General features: G+C 43.2%; 1 protein-coding gene across 1 annotated transcript in view; it reads left to right on the top strand.

Moving 5' to 3' along the window:
- LOC137373152 (collagen alpha-1(XI) chain-like) overlaps positions 1-19,403 on the top strand; it is a 612,019-nt gene that overhangs the window by 118,499 nt on the left and 474,117 nt on the right. Inside the window, exons 6-8 of the mRNA XM_068038011.1 lie at positions 2,025-2,144; positions 2,963-3,061; positions 5,076-5,525. Of these exons, the coding sequence (XP_067894112.1) occupies positions 2,025-2,144; positions 2,963-3,061; positions 5,076-5,525 (669 nt within the window). The remainder of the gene's footprint in view (positions 1-2,024; positions 2,145-2,962; positions 3,062-5,075; positions 5,526-19,403) is intronic.

Raw genomic sequence — 19,403 nt, 5'->3', positions numbered from 1 at the left:
TAAACAGCGGTTTGTGGTGAATGGATGTTAGCCAAACATCAGCACCAGGAAAGGTATCAGCCAAACATCTGCAGCGACACTGACACTAACTCACTCTGATGGGGGTGGGGTGGGTGGGAGCTGAGCCACTTCACTGCTTCAAAGAAGCATCTAATCACACTGCAGGAACAAATTAGAAGAGGCTAAGCTCAAACTTGGCAAAGGCAGTTTATTGGCTAATATCACTAACACTGTTGCTACTTCTGTCTCCTCACCCTAAACCGTTTTAAGAAACCTTTCAACCATTTTCACATGAAGGTTGTATTTGTCACCAATGTTTTAACTTTCTTGACATGCTACATAGAACAGGAGTTCTCTGACGATCACTTCCTCACATCAGAGTGTTGCAAAAGCATCATTTGTATACAAACCTTTATCTGATCTTTTGTCACTGCAAATAGAATCATAGCATGATACAGTACAGGGAGAGTCCATTCGCCCTATTGTGCCTGTGCTGGCTCTTTGAAAGAGCTAACCAATTAGTCCCACTCCCCTGCTCTTTCCCCATAGCCCTGCTATTTTTCCTTTTCAAGTATTTATCCAATTCCCTTTTGAAAGTTATTATTGAATCTGCTTCCACCGCCCTTTCAGGCAGCGCATTCCAGATCACAACAACTCGCTGTGTAAAATAAATCTCCTCATCTCCCCAGAGAATTGAGCAGAAACTGGCCTGGAGTTGGACAGCAATAGAACAATGCATATGGCCTCATTCTCCAGCCAAAACAGTCAACATAACAGATTTAATGAGATTAAAGGCAATAGTTTCTTTCAGACCCTCCATCAATCTTTCAACCAAATTCGAGTGCAGTGACTATCCACACTGGAGAGAGGAGATTCAAGCCAGTGTTAAATCATTGCATGCATTCCTTCTAAGTCAAGCCTCTATACTCCGGGATGCCATCATTTGTTGTTTACAGCCCACAGTTTTCCAGGCTGTAAGTTTTCTGCCTGTGTGTGTCTCCCTGTCTCTTACTGATCCACATAAATGGATGACACTATTATATTTCAGTTTAAAATGCTAAAAGTCTTTTGACTGCATATAACTGCTGTCGAGCATTCCCACTCTAAACTCCTGTGCCACCTTTGCCAGATTGTAATTGTACTCTTCTGCCAGGGGCCTTGCAGTGTCTCCACTGCTGAGTGGGAATCTTTATAATGTGACACGTTTCTATCGGCACATTGTATTATTATTATGGACAGTGGAAATAGAGATATAAGGATAGCAATTACATGATGTTAATAGGGGGTCTGAAATAAAATTTATACACCTTGGTCCAGTTTCCCGCAGCCCTCTAACCTGACTTCCCCCTAAAGACCAGAATTGCTCTGAAGCTTTGGGCGCAATTCCACAGGAGATCAACTAATGTTGACATTTCTCTATTTCTGGGATTCAGCAGGAAAAATTTGTTCACATCATTTAAAAAAAAATCACAATCTTACAGCACAGGAGGTCACTTAGCCCATTGGATATGTGCTGGTTCCTTGGCAGAGCTATCCAATTAATCCCACTCCCCTGGCACCTCTCCCCATAGTCCTGCAAGTCTTTCCCTTCAAGTATTTCTCTAATTTCTATTTGAATCTGCTTCCACTACACACCCTTTCAGGCAGCGTATTCCAGATCATAAGCACAAGATGTGACACAAACTTTATCTTTGATCCTGCAATGATATTGACTTCTTTCAGGAACAGTTAGTTGGAAATTGTGAACATTGGTGACTGGATGAAAACATGCTGGAGTTCGATCTTGACGTTTGTGTACGATGGGTGAATTATAACTGGCTGCTGATTGGCCAGCGGCCATTGATGTATAACTGGCTGCTGATTGGCCAGCGGCCATTGTGCACCAACACATGGAGTCAAGGTCTACCTCACTTCTCTGAACATCTTTTCATTTCCTTCAGTGTGTGAAAAGGTTGATTCTGCTTAGCCAAGTCTACCTTGGGTTGCGACTAACAACTGTGATTGCATCTCCCTTCACAATACAGTACTCTCCAGAAGAAATACTGGAATATGACTATGATTATAGTGATGGAGACTTTGTAGAGTTTGACTATCAGCCAACTGAGGAAAAATCAACATTGGAAGGGACAGAATTCCCAACTGAGGTAACAGAGACCAGATTCCAATCTTCAGCATGGTCTGTTGTCCTTGTCCACTCAGTCTTCAACTGTGACTCATTCCATCCGTCATCCTCTTGTCATCCTCATGTCATCCTCATCAGAGTTATCATTCTCTCTCTCTCCATAGCAACTCCTTTCTTTCCCTCCTTTCCCTCAATCCTTCCCTCCTTCCCCTCGATCCCCTTCTCTCTCTCTTTTCCTCAATCCCTCCCTCCCTTTCTCTCAATCCCTCCCTCCTTTTCCCTCAATTTCTCCCTCCCTCCACCAATCATTGTTTTTTTTACAGCTGGAAGCCCAGATGGATTTGGGAATACAGACCGAGTGACCCATGGCCTGAAGATCACACTTCTTTTCCTCTGTTTTCCTGTCATCATTATTTATGCTTTTTTCCATTCCATCTCTCACCACATTTTTCAGAAAAAGAAATCCATTTCATTCATCAAACTGAAGAAGGATGTTGGACAAACTAAAACTAAGAACCTAGCGACAAAGATTACTTCCATAAAAACATTTACATCTAAGAAGAGGAAACAAGATTTGTCCAGCTACCAAACATCATCAAAACTCCAGGTTGGGCCAAAGGTAGCAAAAATGATCAAGATCTTCCTAGAGTCAAGACTGGAAGATCTCTGATAGACCTGAATGACCCTTAACTATCCTCCCCTCCCCACAACCCCCCTTCACCCCACCTCCAATCACTTCTAATCATCTGTGGCAAAATATGTCGATTTCAGACCTGATTGAAGTTGTCATTAGCTAAATAATACTTTGTTTTGTCTCTTATTATCTATATTTGAATTTAGGTTGTGAACAACGTACTACCAGAAGAGACTGGGCAGGAATATTACTACGAAACCTATGAAGAAACAACTAGCTCAGCAGTCAAAGAGAAAGCTAATGAGGTAAAAACAAACCAGAGAGGAAAATGGTTTGTCTGTTTGTGTTCTGTCAGAGCGCCATAAGTCTGTACCATGTGCAACCTTACCAGTTTCACATTAGCCTTGGTTTCTTTGTGCATTTTGGGAGATTGGTGACTAGGCTTTTGAGAGTTACAAAGAGTCGAGAAAGACTACCATGTGTTCCATGGATGTTGGAAGAGGTAAGTGGGCCATCTTGGTAAAGTGATAGGATGGAGCATTGGGGGTGTCATGATCTCACTGTAGATGGGCCATTGAGAACTGGCGAGTCACTCAGTGTGAGGCGCTGTTCTGAAATCGCCAAACACACCTGGACCTGACTTTTTGAACCCATCTCAAGAGCTGAATCTTTACCAGCATTTTAATTTCAATTGCCAATAACATCATGAATTTTAAGCAATTTTTTAAATTTTTTACAAACTGCTGTTTGTGCTGGATTTTGTGAGTGACAAATTGTTTAATTTGTTTGACATAAATCCATTCACTGCGCTTTCCTTCTCTCCAGAATTTGCTGATTCTGTTTAACATGACAATAATTGTGAATTGGAGCAAAAGGCAATGTCCGATTGGGATGGAATTCTTTAACATTTATTTGACTTTGTTTGATTCAGTGCAACTTACGTTGAGTTCTTCCGTTCTCTGTACTGTTTGGGAGGATGTTTTGATAATTGTTGTAGGAACAGGAGGAGGCCATTCAGCCCCTCAAGCCTGTTCCACCATTCAATTTGACCATAGCTGATCTTTATGCCAACTCTACGTACTCTCCTTGGTTCTGTAACCCTTGCCTAATAAAAATACATCAATCTCCACCTGGAAAGCTCTAATTGACCCCTTAATCTACAGCATCTTTGGAGAGAGAGTTCCAGATTTCCACTCCCCTTTGTCTGAACAAGTACTTCCTGAATTCACCCCTGAATGGCCTGGTTCTAATTTTAAGGCTGTGCCCCCCACTTGTTCTGGACTCCCCCACCAGCAGCAGCAAGGGAATGTGAAACTGCTTCACACTGACACTCCAACTGGAGCGTAAGCATACCCTTAAACTCGAACACCACCCCAACAGTGGCCTACGTCTAGACTCATGCTGAGCTACCCCTTGGTTTCAAAGCTCATCTAAATGAGGCTTAACCCAATGGAAACTTCATATCAAGTTGTACTTTTTAAAATTTCTCTGTAGTTTGACTTGGGCACTGTTCAAAGAACTACATACAATATACGAGACAGAAACAGGCCATTTAGCCCAACTGGTCTATGCTGGTGTTTACGCTTCACATTAACCTCCTCCCACCCTCTTCAGCTCACCCTCTCAGCTTATCCTTCAGATAATCAAAATTAGAGCTGAGTTTTATGAAAAGCTTTGCCTTTAAGTAGCTCCTTGTTTCATCCTCCTAGAAATGTTTCCAAGCTTTTTGAAAGCTTTCCAATCTCTGTTATTAGACAAGATGGTGGAAAGTGTTTGAGCGACTTTACCAAGTTGTGTCTCATGGTTTTTCGAACATTGGGCCTTTGAATATCATGGAAGCCAAAGGCAGTGAAAACTGAAATGAAACAAAGCAAAATAAAGTTAAAAATTCTGAGCCAGCCATTGCCTCTCTGCTGAGAGTCACTTGCAAAGATTGCCAAGAGATAAATATATCAGAGGAAACCTGTTCTCTGCATTTCCTCATTCATTTCAACTGTAACTCCTGATAGCTGCTGTACGTAATAATGAATAATTGCTCCTTCTAGTTTATACCATTCCTACTTTGGGATCGGTGTTGCTATTTTATATAAACGTCCTTTTCAAAATGATAAACCCACTTACTGATGCAATTTGTAGTCAGTCCATTCTATAAAACAATGGTTGATTCATTTCACTCAAGAACTACAAGAGTGGCATCTTCCATCTCTTCGGCTACTTTGCAATGAGGCGTATTGTAGAATTAAGCTGAAGCTTTGCTAACACAATGCTCGTATCATTCTCATTTCCCAAACACTGTGAACTTCACTTGAACAAAATAAGGCTAATATAGAAGAAGACTATAAAGAGGAAGATCTGACCATAGAGGATTATTATCTTGAAAAGAAAGAGACTGAGGAAAAGGAACAGGATCCCAATGAGTATGACCTCAACGAGTATGATTTCAAAGAGTATGATCCTAATGAATATGACTTCAAGGAGTATGATGGCAAGGAGCATGACCTCGATGGCAAAGAGCATGACCTCGATGGCCATGACCTCGATGGCCATGACCTCAATGGGCACAATACCAAAGCTTCTTCTACCAAAGGAACTGGCACAAATGACCATGGCTTCAAAGCATATGATGTTGAAGAATATGACCCCAATGAATATGACCCCAAGCGTTATGAAGATGAATATTATTATGAAATCACAGAATATGAGGATAAAGATCCAGTGACCACATCTACTGGGGAGGAGTTTGGACCAGGGGTACCAGCTGAGACAAGTGTAAGTTCACAGAGATTCCTTTTGTATGCTTTCGACTCCAATTTTTTGCATTTTAAAAAATAATTAACAACTTTCAAAAGAGATAAATGGCAGTGACCCATTCTTTTCTGATCTTCTCCTGCTCCAGGTCACAGTTACACACACAGCTCTGGGCAACTCCTGAGATCTCAGGAGATGGGTGGTATTAACTGGTCAGATTTCAATGCCGTATTTTCAATACATAAGTGGAAGTGTCAGAGGGATGACAGGTTGAGGTTCTATCTGAAAGTTGTGCACAATGAATTCAGCCTCATGCATTTAATAAAGTGCCACACAAGATGTTATTACACACAATTAGGGCTCATGGGATTGGAGGTAATATAAATAGCATGCATTAGGATTAGTTAGCAAACAGAAAACAGAGTAGGAATAAATGGGTCATTTTCAAGTTGGCAGGTTGTAACTAGTGATATGTTAGCCTTTACTGCAAGGGCTTTGGAGTACAAGAGTAATGAAGTCTTACTGTAATTATTTGGCAGTTCTGGACTTGGTTTCAGGGAATGAAGCTGGGCAGGTGGAAGGGGTATCAGTGGGAGAGCATTTTGGTGGGCATGAATATAAGTTCAGCTAGATTTAGTATAGTTACAGGAAAGGACAAAGATAGACCAAGAGTAAAAGTTCTTCAATGGAGAAAGGCCAATTTTACTAAGCTGAGATGTGATTTGGCAAAAGTGGACTGGAAACAGTGACTTGAAGGTAAATCAGTGTCAGAGCACGAGGAGACAATCAAAGAGGAGATAGAGGGTTCAGAACAAATATGTTCCCACAAAGAAAAAAAGTGGGACTCCCAAATCTAGACTTCCCTGGATGTCAAGGAACATAGAGTAGGATAAGACAAAAGAGGGAAGCTTATGTCAGATACAGAGAATTCAATATTGCAGAAAACCTAGAGGAGTATAGAAAGAGCAGGGGTGAAATTAAAAAGAGAAATTAAGAAAGCAAAGAGAGGGCATGAAAAAATATTGACAAGTAAAATCAAGGAAACTCAAAGATTTTTATAAATTGTTGCGATTTCATTGAGATCATTAATGTGAAAAATATGAGATATGAACCACCAGACTAATTTAACGAATTACACAGCAAGATTTCATTTCATAAGACATTTATTATAACAATTAAACTAAAAGAAATCACTGTTCACTAAATAGTACTTCGTAAATAGCAAATACTTCAAATTAGAGAAAGATATTTTCTTCACTTATTAGAACAGTTGAAAACCTCACATCACATTTATATGTTATACAATCCTCTTTGATGGTGACATCTTTGTGGTGGAAAGTCCAAAACTCCTCCCAGTTGCAATGTTGGACCTTCCAGACCTTTGTCAAAGTCAATGTCCACTTTGCTCACTTCTTCCGAACACTTTTTTGATCTGGACGTCTGTGAATAAGGTGATCTCTGGTGATTCTGTTGGTCTTTTACTTCTCTGCAAACCTCAACTTTCAAAACAGGTTCAAGTCTTCATATCCTTTCACTGTATCAGTCTTCTCAGAGCAGGTGTTTTCTCTCTCTCTGTCTCCCCTCTGAGGCTGCCACCACTGGTCGTCTTCTAGTCTTCCTTATAGTCTGCCTGCCTTCTGAAAATCTGTTGAATTTATCCAGAATCAAAAGTCAATCGCCAATTGTCTTTTCCAGTATGCAAAGTCCACATGTCTGGCTACTGCAGAGCCACCCAGGCTTTCCATTGTTTCCAGGTGTTAGCAATGGCCATTCACATTTACATTCTCAGAATCACTGACTCCTTGTTTACAATCTGGAATGGTGAAACCCAATGTTCCTCAGGTGCAATACCCCTGCAGGCTCTACTTTTCAAAAGGCATTTGATCCAGGTTCTTTGTTGTCTTGGTAACCAAGATCCCTGCCTTGTCTTTTAAGCAAAGTTGATGTGAGGTCACCAAACTTCACTGATTCCATCTTAAACTATGTTAAAAAATCACAGTTTTTCAAACATAATCATGCTACAAAGTCCAGTGTTCATAACAAAATACATAAAGAGCAAGAGAATAACTAAGAAAAGAGTAGGATCAATTAGGTTCTTTTTTTGTTCCCTATGTGTGGAGGTGGAAAATGTGGGCATGGTTCTTAATGAATTTTCTGGTTGCCTTCACAGAAGAGAGGGACGAAGTAGATTGTGATTAACCAGGAGGAGTGTGACATATTGATTGGGATAAATATAGTGAATTTAATATCTTTGAAAGTGGATAAATCCCCAGGCCTGGATGAAATGAATCCAATGCTGCAAAGAGAAGAAATAGCAGAGGCTCTGACCATCATTTTCCAATGCTCTCTGGCTACAGATGTGATGCCAGAGGACTAGAGGACAGCTAAAACTGTACTGTTGTTTAAAAAGGAAGAAGGGATAGACTGAGTAATTACAGGCCAGTCAGCCTAACCTCAGTGGTGGGAAAATCATTGGAAAAAAATCTGAGGGGCAGTATAAATTATCATGTACAAAGATATGGGTTAATCAAAGACTGTCAGCATGGATGTGTTAAGGGAAGGTTGGGTCTGACTAAAACAAAAACTGAAAGTTCTGGAAATACTCAGGATGTCTGGCAGCATCTGTGGAGAGAGAAGCAGAGTTAACGTTTCAGATCTGTGACCTTTCATCAGACCAGTTCTGATGAAAGGTCACATCTGAAACGTTAACTCTGCTTCTCTCTCCACAGATGCTGCCTGTTCTGAGTATTTCCCACACTTTTGGTTTTTATTTCAGATTTCCAGCATCTGCAGTATTTTGCTTTTATTTGGGTCTGACTAATGATTGCATTTTTTGAGGAGGTAATGAGGGGAGCAGGTTTGATGTCGTCTACATGGATTTTAGCAAGACTTTGGACAAGGTCCCGCATGGCAAACTGGACATGAAAGTAAAAGCTCATGGGATGCAAGGCAAAGTGGAAAGTTGGATCCAGAATTTGCTCAGAGGCAGGAAGCAAAGGATATTGGTTGACCAGTGTTTTTTGTGACTGGAAGGTTGTTTCCAGTGGGTTTTTGTGGGCTCAGTACTGTTTATATTAATGATTTAGACTTAAATGTAGGGGGCATGATCAAGAAGTTTGCAGACGACACAAAGGTTGACCGTGTGGTAGATAGTGAGGAAGAAAGCTGTAGGCTGTAGGAAGATATCAATGGAGTGGTCAGATGGGCAGAAACGTGGCAAATGGAGTTCAATCCAGAGAAATGTGAGGCAATGCATTTGGAGAGGGTAAACAAGGCAAGAGAATACACAATAAATGGTCAGATACTGAGACGTGTAGAGAACAGAGGGAACTTGGAGTGCATATCCACAGATCCCTGAAGTGGCTGGACAGGTAGATAAGGTGCTCAAGATGCCATACAGGATATTTCCTTTATTGGCCAAGGCTTAGAATATAAGAGCAGGGAGGTTATGCTAGAACTTTATAAAACACTAATTAGGCCACAGCTAGAGTACTGCTTACAGTTCTGGCCACCAAAAACAAGGTTGACACCTAATTTTGAGGTATGCCTGGTGCTGCTCCTGGCATGCCCTCCTGCACTCCTCATTGAACCAGGGTTAATCCCCTGGCTTGATGGTAATGGTAGAGTGGGGGATATGCCGGGCCATGAGGTTACAGATTGTGGTTGAATACAATTCTGCTGCTGCTGATGTATGCCCAGTTTTGTTTCGCTAGATCTGTTAAAATCTATCCCATTTAGCACAGTGATAGTGCCACACAACACGATGGACGGTATTCTCATAAGGACCATGCAATGGTCACTGCTGCTAATACTGTCATTCGACTGGTAGATTGGTGAGGACGAGGTCAAATATGTTTTTCCCTCGTATTGGTTCCCCCACCACCTGCCGCAGACCCAGTCGAGCAGCTATGTCCTTTAGGACTCGCCCAGCTCAGTCAGTAGTGGTGCTACCGAGCCACTCTTGGTGATGGACATTGAAGTCCCCCACCCAGAGTATATTTTGTGCCCTTGCCACCCTCAGTGCTTCCTCCAAGTGGTGTTCAACATGGAGGAGTACTGAGTCACCAGCTGAGGGAGGGCGGTAGGTGGTAATCAGCAGGAGGTTTCATTGCCCATATTTGACCTGATGCCATGAGACTTCATATGGGGCAGAGTCGATGTTGAGGACTCCCAGGGCAACTCCCCGATAGTATACCACTGTGCCACCACCTCTGGTGGGTATGTCCTGCAGATGGGACAGGACATACCCAGGGATGGTGACGGTGGTGTCAGGGATGTAGTCATACTCATAAATTCAAACCTTACAGACAATGTCAGATTGTTGCTTGACTAGTCTGTGGGACAGCTCTCCCAACTATGGCACAAGTCCCCAGTTATTAGTAAGGAGGACTTTGTGGGGTCGACAGGGCTGGGTTTGCCTTTCTCATTTCTGGTGCCTAGATCAATGACGGGTGGCCCATCCAGTTTCGTTGTTCAACTTTTTTGTAGTGGTTTCATACAACTGAGTGTCTTGCTAGGCCGTTTCAGAGGGCAAATAAGAATCAACCACATGGCTGTGGGTCTGGAGTTATATGTAGGCCAGACCAGGTAAGGATGACTGATTTCCTTCCCTAAAGGACTTTCTTTATCTTTATTTCTCTTTCTGGACCTGATTTGACTCAATTCACTCTACTTCCTCTCTGTCCTTTCTCTTTCTCAATCCTTAATTCTTATTGGTTCAGGAGACAGACTGCTGTTGTTGTTGTTCACTGGGATCCCAGATGCTCCATTTCCCTTCGTGGCGCCATTATTAGCTCGCGGTTCCAGAAAGTTAAAGTGTAAACAATGTTTGAGCTGAAGGGTGAGAGGAGAAGTCTAACCAGAGTCACAGAGTTTTACAGCACAGAAACAGGTCCTTCGGCCCAATGCACCTGCGCTGACCATCAAGCACCCGTCCTAACTAATCCCATTTCCCAGCACTTGGCCCGTTGCTCTGTATGCTATGGCATTTCAAGTGCTCATCTAAATACTTCTTAAATGTTATGAGGGTTCCTGCCACTACTACCCCTTCAGGCAGTGTGTTCCAGATTCCAACCACCCTCTGGATGAAAAGATTTTTCCTCAACTCCCCTCTAATCCTCCTGCCCCTTACCTTAAATCTATGCCCCCTGGTTATTGACACCTCCACTAAGGGAAAAAGTTTCTTCCTATCTATCCTATCAATGCCCCTCATAATCTTGTACACCTCAATCATGTTCCCCCTCAGCCTTCTCTGGTCCAAGGAAAACAACCCTAGCCTTTTCAGTCTCTCTTCATAGCTGAAATGCTCCAGCCCAGGCAACATCCTGGTGAATCTCCTCTGCACCCTCTCCAGTGCAATCACATCCTTCCTATAGTGTGGTGACCAGAACTGTACACAGTACTCCAGCTGTGGCCTAACCACAGGAAGTCACACGGGATCAGAGGTGAGCTGGCAAGATGGATACAGAACTGGCTCGGTCATAGAAGACAGAGGATATCAGTGGATGGGTGTTTTTCTGAATGGAGGGATGTGACTAGTGGTGTTCCGCAGGGATCAGTGCTGGGACCTTTGCTGTTTGTAGTATATATAAATGATTTGGAGGAAAATGTAGCTGGTCTGATTAGTAAGTTTGCGGTCGACACAAAGGTTGGTGGAGTTGCGGACAGTGATGAGGATTGTCAGAGGATACAGCAGGATATAGATCGGTTGGAGACTTGGGCGGAGAAATGGCAGATGGAGTTTAATCCGGACAAATGTGAGGTAATGCATTTTGGAAGGTCTAATGCAGGTGGGAAGTATACAGTAAATGGCAGAACCCTTAGGAGTATTGACAGGCAGAGAGATCTGGGTGTACAGGTCCACAGGTCACTGAAAGTGGCAACGCAGGTGGATAAGGTAGTCAAGAAGGCATACGGCATGCTTGCCTTCATTGGTCGGGGCATAGAGTATAAACATTGGCAAGTCATGTTGCAGCTGTACAGAACCTTAGTTAGGCCACACTTAGAATATTGCATGCAATTCTGGTCGCCACACTACCAGAAGGGCGTGGAGGCTTTGGAGAGGGTACAGAGGAGGTTTACCAGGATGTTGCCTGGTCTGGAGGGCATTTGCTATGAGGAGAGGTTGGAAAAACTCGGATTGTTTTCACTGGAACGACGGAGGTGGAGGGGTGACATGATAGAGGTTTACAAAGTTATAAGTGGCATGGACAGAGTGGATAGTCAGAAGCTTTTTCCCAGGGTGGAAGAGTCAGTTACTGGGGGACATAGGTTTAAGGTGCGAGGGGTAAAGTTTAGAGGGGATGTGCAAGGCAAGTTCTTTACACAGAGGGTGGTGAGTGCCTGGAACTTGTTGCCGGGGGAGGTGGTGGAAGCAGGTACAATAATGACGTTTAAGAGACATCTTGACAAATACATGAATAGGATGGGAATAGAGGGATATGGGCCCCGGAAGTGCAGAAGGTATTAGTTTAGGCAGGCATCAAGATCGGCGCAGGCTTGGAGGGCCGAATGGCCTGTTCCTGTGCTGTACTGTTCTTTGTTCTTTGTTCACAGGGCAGGCTGCGAGCTGTCCCACTCTAGTCAGATCTGGACTGATAAATTATCACAGAGACTGTGATGTGGTGCTGACATCTGGTGCACTTTTCAGACCTTGTTACAATGGCCTAAGTTTGGTAACATCCTGAATTAAGGGACCAAACTCCCCACTCTAGTCACAAAAGCCACCTCCATGTGACAGCTTTGGAAACATCCAACAACTTTCTCCACTGTTAGTCCTGGCGAGGTATTCTGGAATGTTCTGACCCCCTGACAGAATCTGATCCTGTAAACCCGCCTTCCACAGAATGCAAGCTTTTCAATGAGATTAGCTTATACTCAAAATCTCTCCGTTCTGTTTGCTTAACTCAAACTCAATTCTGCTGAAGCCAGATGCTTGTATCACTGTGTAGAATCACTCTGTGTGTTCTTGCTCTCGAGGGGTTTAACAGAACAGCCTTCCTGTGGTATGTGTCCAGGAAATACTTTTCCCAAGGCGCCTACCACAGGATGAAGGGGAGCGACCCGCAATGGCCGAAGGTGGTGACGCTGTCGGTGGCACTTTGTCCAAATATCAGCCACATTCCAGAACAAGCAAACTGAAATAGCCTATAGAGAAGGTTAAAGGGTGTAGAGAATGAACAGGACTATAATATCCAGTGTAACCCTTCCATCATATACAGTTCAGCCTCTCCATAATACTTAGTGTCATCTAACCCTCTCTATAATTTACTTTATAACTCCTTCTTAAAATCAGTGCTCAGAATGTGAGCATCACTGCAAAGCCCAGCAGTTATCATCTATCCTGGTTGCCTTGAGAAGCTGGTGCTGAGCCACCTTCTTGAACCGCTGAAAGAAAAGAAAGACTTGCATTTCAATAGCGACCTTTCAACTCACGATGCCCCAAAGCACTTCACAGGCAATGAAATACTTTTGAAGAATAGTCACTGTTGTAATGTAGGAAACACAGCAGCTAATTTAAGCACAGTAACCTCCCACAAACAGCAATGCTGGAATCATCAGCTGATCTTTTTGTAATGCTGTTTGAGGGACAAATATTGGCCAAGACACCGGGGAGAACCTCCCTGCTCATCTTCCAGTAGTGCCTGAGGATCATTTACTTCCATCGCAGAGAGCAAGGGGGCCTCAGTTTAAAGTTTCAACTGAAAGATGGCACCTCCGACAGTGCAGCACTCGCTCAGTACTGACCGTCCGACAGTGCAGCGATCCCTCGGTACTGACCGTCCGACAGTGCAGCGATCCCTCGGTACTGACCGTCCGACAGTGCAGCGATCCCTCGGTACTGACCGTCCGACAGTGCAGCGATCCCTCGGTACTGACCGTCCGACAGTGCAGCGATCCCTCGGTACTGACCGTCCGACAGTGCAGCGATCCCTCGGTACTGACCGTCCGACAGTGCAGCGATCCCTCGGTACTGACCGTCCGACAGTGCAGCACTCCCTCAGTACAGTCTAATTCCTGATTTCCCATCAGCTCCTGTGCTTATTGACCTATATTGGCTTCTGGTCTCGACTTTAAAATTCTCATCCTTGTTTTCAAATCCCTCCATGGTCTCACCCCTCCCTATCTCTGTAATCTCCTCCAACCCACAACCCTCCGAATCTCTGCACTCCTCCAATTCTGGCCTCTTGAGCATTCCCGATTTTAATCGCTCCACCATTGGCCTTCATCGTGCCTTCAGCTGCCTGGACCCTAAGCTCTGGAATTCCCTCCCTAAACCTCTCTGACTCTCTCTCATCCTTTATGATGCTCCTTAAAACCCACCTCTTTGACCAAGTTTTTGGTCACCTGTCCTAATCTATTTGTGTCAATTTTATGTTTGTTTTTGTTCTTTCTGAAGCACCTCGACACACTTTACCATGTTAAAAGTGGCATAGAAATGTAAAATGTTGTTGAACATGTGAAAATTGATTCCAGATCTATTCCATCAGTCTATTCACAACGGGGGACAAGCCAAGCCAGAAATAATGCTCTTGGATTGAAGTAGAGTGCATGTACAGACAACTCCTGGTTAAGAAAATCACATCAAGTGTTGTAACAATTTGGCTATCGTCTTCACTATTTCACATTTCCTGTATTAACTACCCGGAACAACATATCTCTCGTATAAAGCTACTGATTGGAGAAATAAGAACCACCCCAGCATATCCCCAACACTTCACAGCCAATGAAATATTGTTTGAAGTGTAGTCACTGTTGTCATGAAGAAATTTAAAAACAGATTCATCATTAACATTCATTCCTGTCACTGAGGTTTTTCAAACAAACTGCCAATGACATCACTGGGGAAACCCTCAAAGTTGTATTTTAACTGAGTGCCCCAAACCTGGGCTGAGAGCCACTGTCTAACTCTGTCTGACAACAAGGTACAGATTCTGGCATTTTTACAACCTCTTGGAAACCACTGTCTCTGACTCCATTCAATTTGATTCGACCCTTTGCTTAATGCTGACCAAATAAGTCAAATTACATTTTAATGGTGCTTCTTAACCTACCTCACCTGTCCTGTTTATACCCTTATGTGGTTTGGTATCAATTTTTGCTTGACAATCGCTGCTGTGAAGCACCTTGAGATACTTTACTCTGCTGACGGAGCAACATAAATGCAAAAATTGCTGATATGACAGGGTTTTCCCAGAATGTCTGGGCTATATTGTTCCCATCATCTGATCTTTCTAAAAAACTCGATCCAAATGGTTTCAAAAATCAGCAAAAGTTGACCAAGAAATTGATAGAGGGAGAAAATGGAAAATGAAAATAAATAAGCCAACAATATAAAAACAGATGGTAAGAATATGTAAAAAAGAGATTAGTGAAAGTAAAGTGAGTCCCTTAGAGGCAGAGATAGGAGAAAGTATCATGGGGAATAAGGAAATGGCAGAGACTTGTGACAATACTTTGTTTCCGCCTCCACAGTAGACGACACAAAGAACATACTAGAAAGTGTGGGGAACCAAGGATGTTATGAGAGTGAGAAAATTAAAGTAATTAAAAGGAGTGAAGGAAAGCACTGGAGAAATTTCAGTTATGATGAGAGGTTGGAAAAGTTTGGACTGTTTTCCTTGGAAGACTGAAGGTTAAGAGGTGACTTAATAGAGACTTTCAAAATGATGAGAGGCTTTGATGGAGTAAGTAGAGAAAAACTATTCCCTCTGGTGAGTGAGGCAATGATTAGAGATCTGTGATTCAGATCATTGGTAAATGATCTCGAGGGGAGGTGAGGAGAAATGTTTTCACTCTGGGAATTGTCGGGATCTGGAAGACTCAAACTGAAAAAGTGGCAGAAGCTGATTCTGTAAATTATTTTAAAAGAGAGTTGGACAGTTACTGAGGATGAGGAACTTACAGGGTTACAGACAAAAGGCAGGAGTGTGGGACTAAGCATGACTGCTCTTTCAAAGAGCGAGCACAAGTACAATGGACTGAATGGCCTCATTCAGTGCTGCAAGTTTTTATGATTCTATGATTGTAAATTAATGTGACTAAAAGCTGACAGATTCCCAGGACCTGATAGCCCACATCCTTTATCATAGAATCACAAAATTGTTACAGCACAGAAGGAGGCTATTCGACCCATCGTGTCTGCACCAGCTCTCCGAGTGAGTAATTCACTTAGTGCCATTCCCCCACCACCTTCCGATTACCCTGCACATTTCAGGTAACTGTATAATTGCCTTTGAATGCTTCGGTTGAACCTGTCTCAACCACACTCTCTGGCAGTGAATTCCAGATCCTAACCACTCGCTGTGTGAAAAAGTTCTTCCTCAAGTCGCCATTGCTTCTTTTACCAATTATCTTAAATCTGTTCCCTCTCGTTCTCGATCCTTTCACCAATGGGAACAGTTTCTCTCTATCTACTCTGTCCAGACCCCTCATGATTTTGAATACCTCTATCAAATCACCTCTCAGCCTTCTCTTCTCCAAGGAAAACAGCCCTAACTTCTCCAATCTATCTTCATAACTGAAATTCCTCATCCCGGGAAACGTTCCCGTGAATCTTTTCTCTACTCTCTCCAATGCCTTCACATCGTTCCTTAAATGTGGTGCCCAGAATTGGACGCAATACTCCAGCTGAGGCCCAACTCGTGTCTTATACAAGTTCAACATAGCTTCCTTGTTTTGTACTCTATGCCCCTATTAATAAAGCCCAGGACACTCTATGCTTTATTAACCGCTCTCTCAACCTGTCCTGCCACCTTCAATGATTTATGCACAAATACACCCAGGTCCCTCTGCTCCTGCACCCCCTTTAGAATTGTACCCTTTATTTTATATTGTCTCTCCATGTTCTTCCAGCAAAATGAATCACTTCACATTTCTCCGCATTGAACTTTAACTGCCACCCGTCTGCCCATTCCACCAACTTGTCTGTGTCCTTTTGAAGTTCTACATTATCCTCCTCACAGTTCACAATGCTTCCAAGTTTTATATCATATGCTAATTTTGAAATTGTGCCCTATACACCAAGGTCTAGGTCATTGATATATATCAGGAAGAGTAAGGGTCCCAACGCTGACTCCTGGGGAACTCCACTACAAACCTTCCCCCAGTCCAAAAATCATCCATTAACCATGACTCTTTGTTTCCTGTCACTCAGCCAATTTCATATCCAAGTTGCTGCTGTCCCTTTTATTCCATGAGCTATAACTTTGCTCACAAGTCTGTTGTGCGGCACTGTATCAAATGCCTTTTGAAAGTCCATGTACACCACATCAACAGCATTGCCCTCATCAACCCTCTCTCTTACCTCCTCAAAAAACTCCAGCAAATTAGTTGAACATGATTTTCCCTGAAGAAATCCATGCTGGCTTTCCTTAATTAACTTGCATTTGTCCATGTGACTATTAATTTTGTCCCAAATTATTCTTTCTAGAAGCTTCCCCACCACCGAAGTTAAACTGACTGGCCTGTAGTTGCTGGGCTTATCTTTACACCCTTTTTTGAACAAGGGTGTAACATTTGCAATTCTCCAGTCCTCTGGCACCACCCCTGAGTCTAAGTAAGACTGAAAAATTATGGCCACTGCCTCTGCGATTTCCACCCTCACTTCCCTCAGTATCCTTGGATGCATTTCATCCGGACCTGGTGCTTTATCCACTTTAAGTACAGACAGCCTATCTAATACTTCCTCTTTATCAATTTTAAATCCTTCACATGTATTGATTACCTCCTCATTGCCTGGGTTGCATCTTCTTCCTTTGTAAAGACAGACGCAAAGTATTCATTTAATATCTCAGCTATTCCATTGCCTCCATGTGTAAATCCCCTTTATGGTCCGTAATCAGCCCCACTCCTCCTTTTACCACACTTTTCCTATTTATATGTCTATAGAAGACTTTGGGATTTCATTTTATGCCAGCTGTCAGTCTCTTTTCATGCTCTCTCTCTGCTTCTCTTATTTGCTTTTTCACTTCCCCTCTGAACCTTTTATATTCAGCTTGGTTCTCCATTGTATTAGTTACCTGACATCTGTCATAAACACCCTTTTTCTTCTTCATCTTCATCTCTATCTCTTTTGTCATCCAGGGAGCTCTGGATTCATTTGCTCTACCTTTCCCCTTCAAGGGAACATACCTTGATTGTGCCCGAACTATCGCTTCTTTGAAGCTAGCCCATTGTTCAGCTACCGGTTTTCCTGCCAATCTTTGATTCCAATTTATTCATCCCAGTTCCAACAAAGAACAAAGAACAGTACAGCACAGGAACAGGCTATTCGGCCCTCCAAGCCTGCACCGATCTTGATGCCTGCCTAAACTAAAACCTTCTGCACTTCCGGGGACCGTATCCCTCTATTCCCATCCTATTCATTTATTTGTCAAGATGTCTCTTAAACGTCGCTATTGTATCTGCTTCCACCACCTCCCCCGGCAGCAAGTTCCAGGCACTCACCACCCTCTGTGTAAAGAACTTGCCTTGCACATCCCCTCTAAACTTTGCCCCTCTCACCTTAAACCTATGTCCCCTAGTAACTGACTCTTGTACCCTGGGAAAAAGCTTCTGACTATCCACTCTGTCCATGCCACTCATAACTTTGTAAACCTCTATCATGTCGCCCCTCCACCTCCGTTGTTCCAGTGAAAACAATCCGAGTTTATCCAACCTCTCCTCATAGCTAATGCCCTCCAGACCAGGCAACATCCTGGTAAACCTCCTCTGTACCCTCTCCAAAGCCTCCACGTCCTTCTGGTAGTGTGGCGACCAGAATTGCACGCAATATTCTAAGTGTGGCCTAACTAAAGTTCTGTACAGCTGAAGCATGACTTGCCAATTTTTATACTCTATGCCCCGACCGATGAAGGCAAGCATGCCGTATGCCTTCTTGACTACCTTATCCACCTGCGTTGCCACTTTCAGTGACCTGTGGACCTGTACGCCCAGATCTCTCTGCCTGTCAATACTCCTAAGGGTTCTGCCATTTACTGTATACTTCCCACCTGTATTAGACCTTCCAAAATGCATTACCTCACATTTGTCCGGATTAAACTCCATCTGCCATTTCTCCGCCCAAGTCTCCAACCTATCTGTATCCTGCTGTATCCTCTGACAATCCTCATCACTATCCGCAGCTCCACCAACCTTTGTGTCGTCCGCAAACTTACTAATCAGAACAGCTACATTTTCCTCCAGATCATTTATATATACCATTCTTATCCCATTGAAATTGGCTTTCCCCAAGTTAATTCTTCTTACTCTGGATTGTCCTTTGTCCTTTTGCATAGCCAACCTAAACCTTCTGATGCAATTGGGGTGGCGCAGTAGTTAGCACCCCAGCCTCACAGCTCCTGTGATCTGGGTTCAGTTCTGGGTAATGTCTGTGTGGAGTTTGCAAGTTTTCCCTGTGACCGTGTGGGTTTCTGCTGGGTGCTCTGGTTTCCTCCCACAGCCAAAGACTTGCAGGTTGACAGGTAAATTGGGCATTGTAAATTGCCCCGAGTGTAGGTAGGTGGTAGGAGAATGGTAGGGAATACGGGATTGATGTAGGATTGGTATAAATGGGTGGTTGTTGGTTAGCATAGACTCGGTGGGCCGAAGGGCCTGTTTCAGTGTTGTATCTCTCTGACTCTAATGATCAGTATCCCCTAAATGCTCTCCTACTCACACTTGATCCACTTGGCCCACCTCATTTCCAAGAACCAGGTCTGGCAGTGTCTCCTTTCTCATTGGACAAGAAACATACTGCTGTGGAAAATTTTGCTGACACATTCGAGGAACTCTTGCCCCTCACTGCTCTTTAAACTACTATTATCTCAGTCTATATTCAGATAATGAAAGTCCCTCATTATAACTACTCTATCATTCTTGCACCTCTCTGTAATTTCCTTGCAATTTTGTTCCTCTACA

Source organism: Heterodontus francisci, chromosome 8 (genome assembly GCF_036365525.1).
Source record: "Heterodontus francisci isolate sHetFra1 chromosome 8, sHetFra1.hap1, whole genome shotgun sequence".
Lineage (NCBI taxonomy): Eukaryota > Metazoa > Chordata > Chondrichthyes > Heterodontiformes > Heterodontidae > Heterodontus > Heterodontus francisci.
The sequence above is the reverse complement of the archived record's forward strand: the minus strand, read 5'-3'. Positions and strand labels throughout refer to the sequence as shown.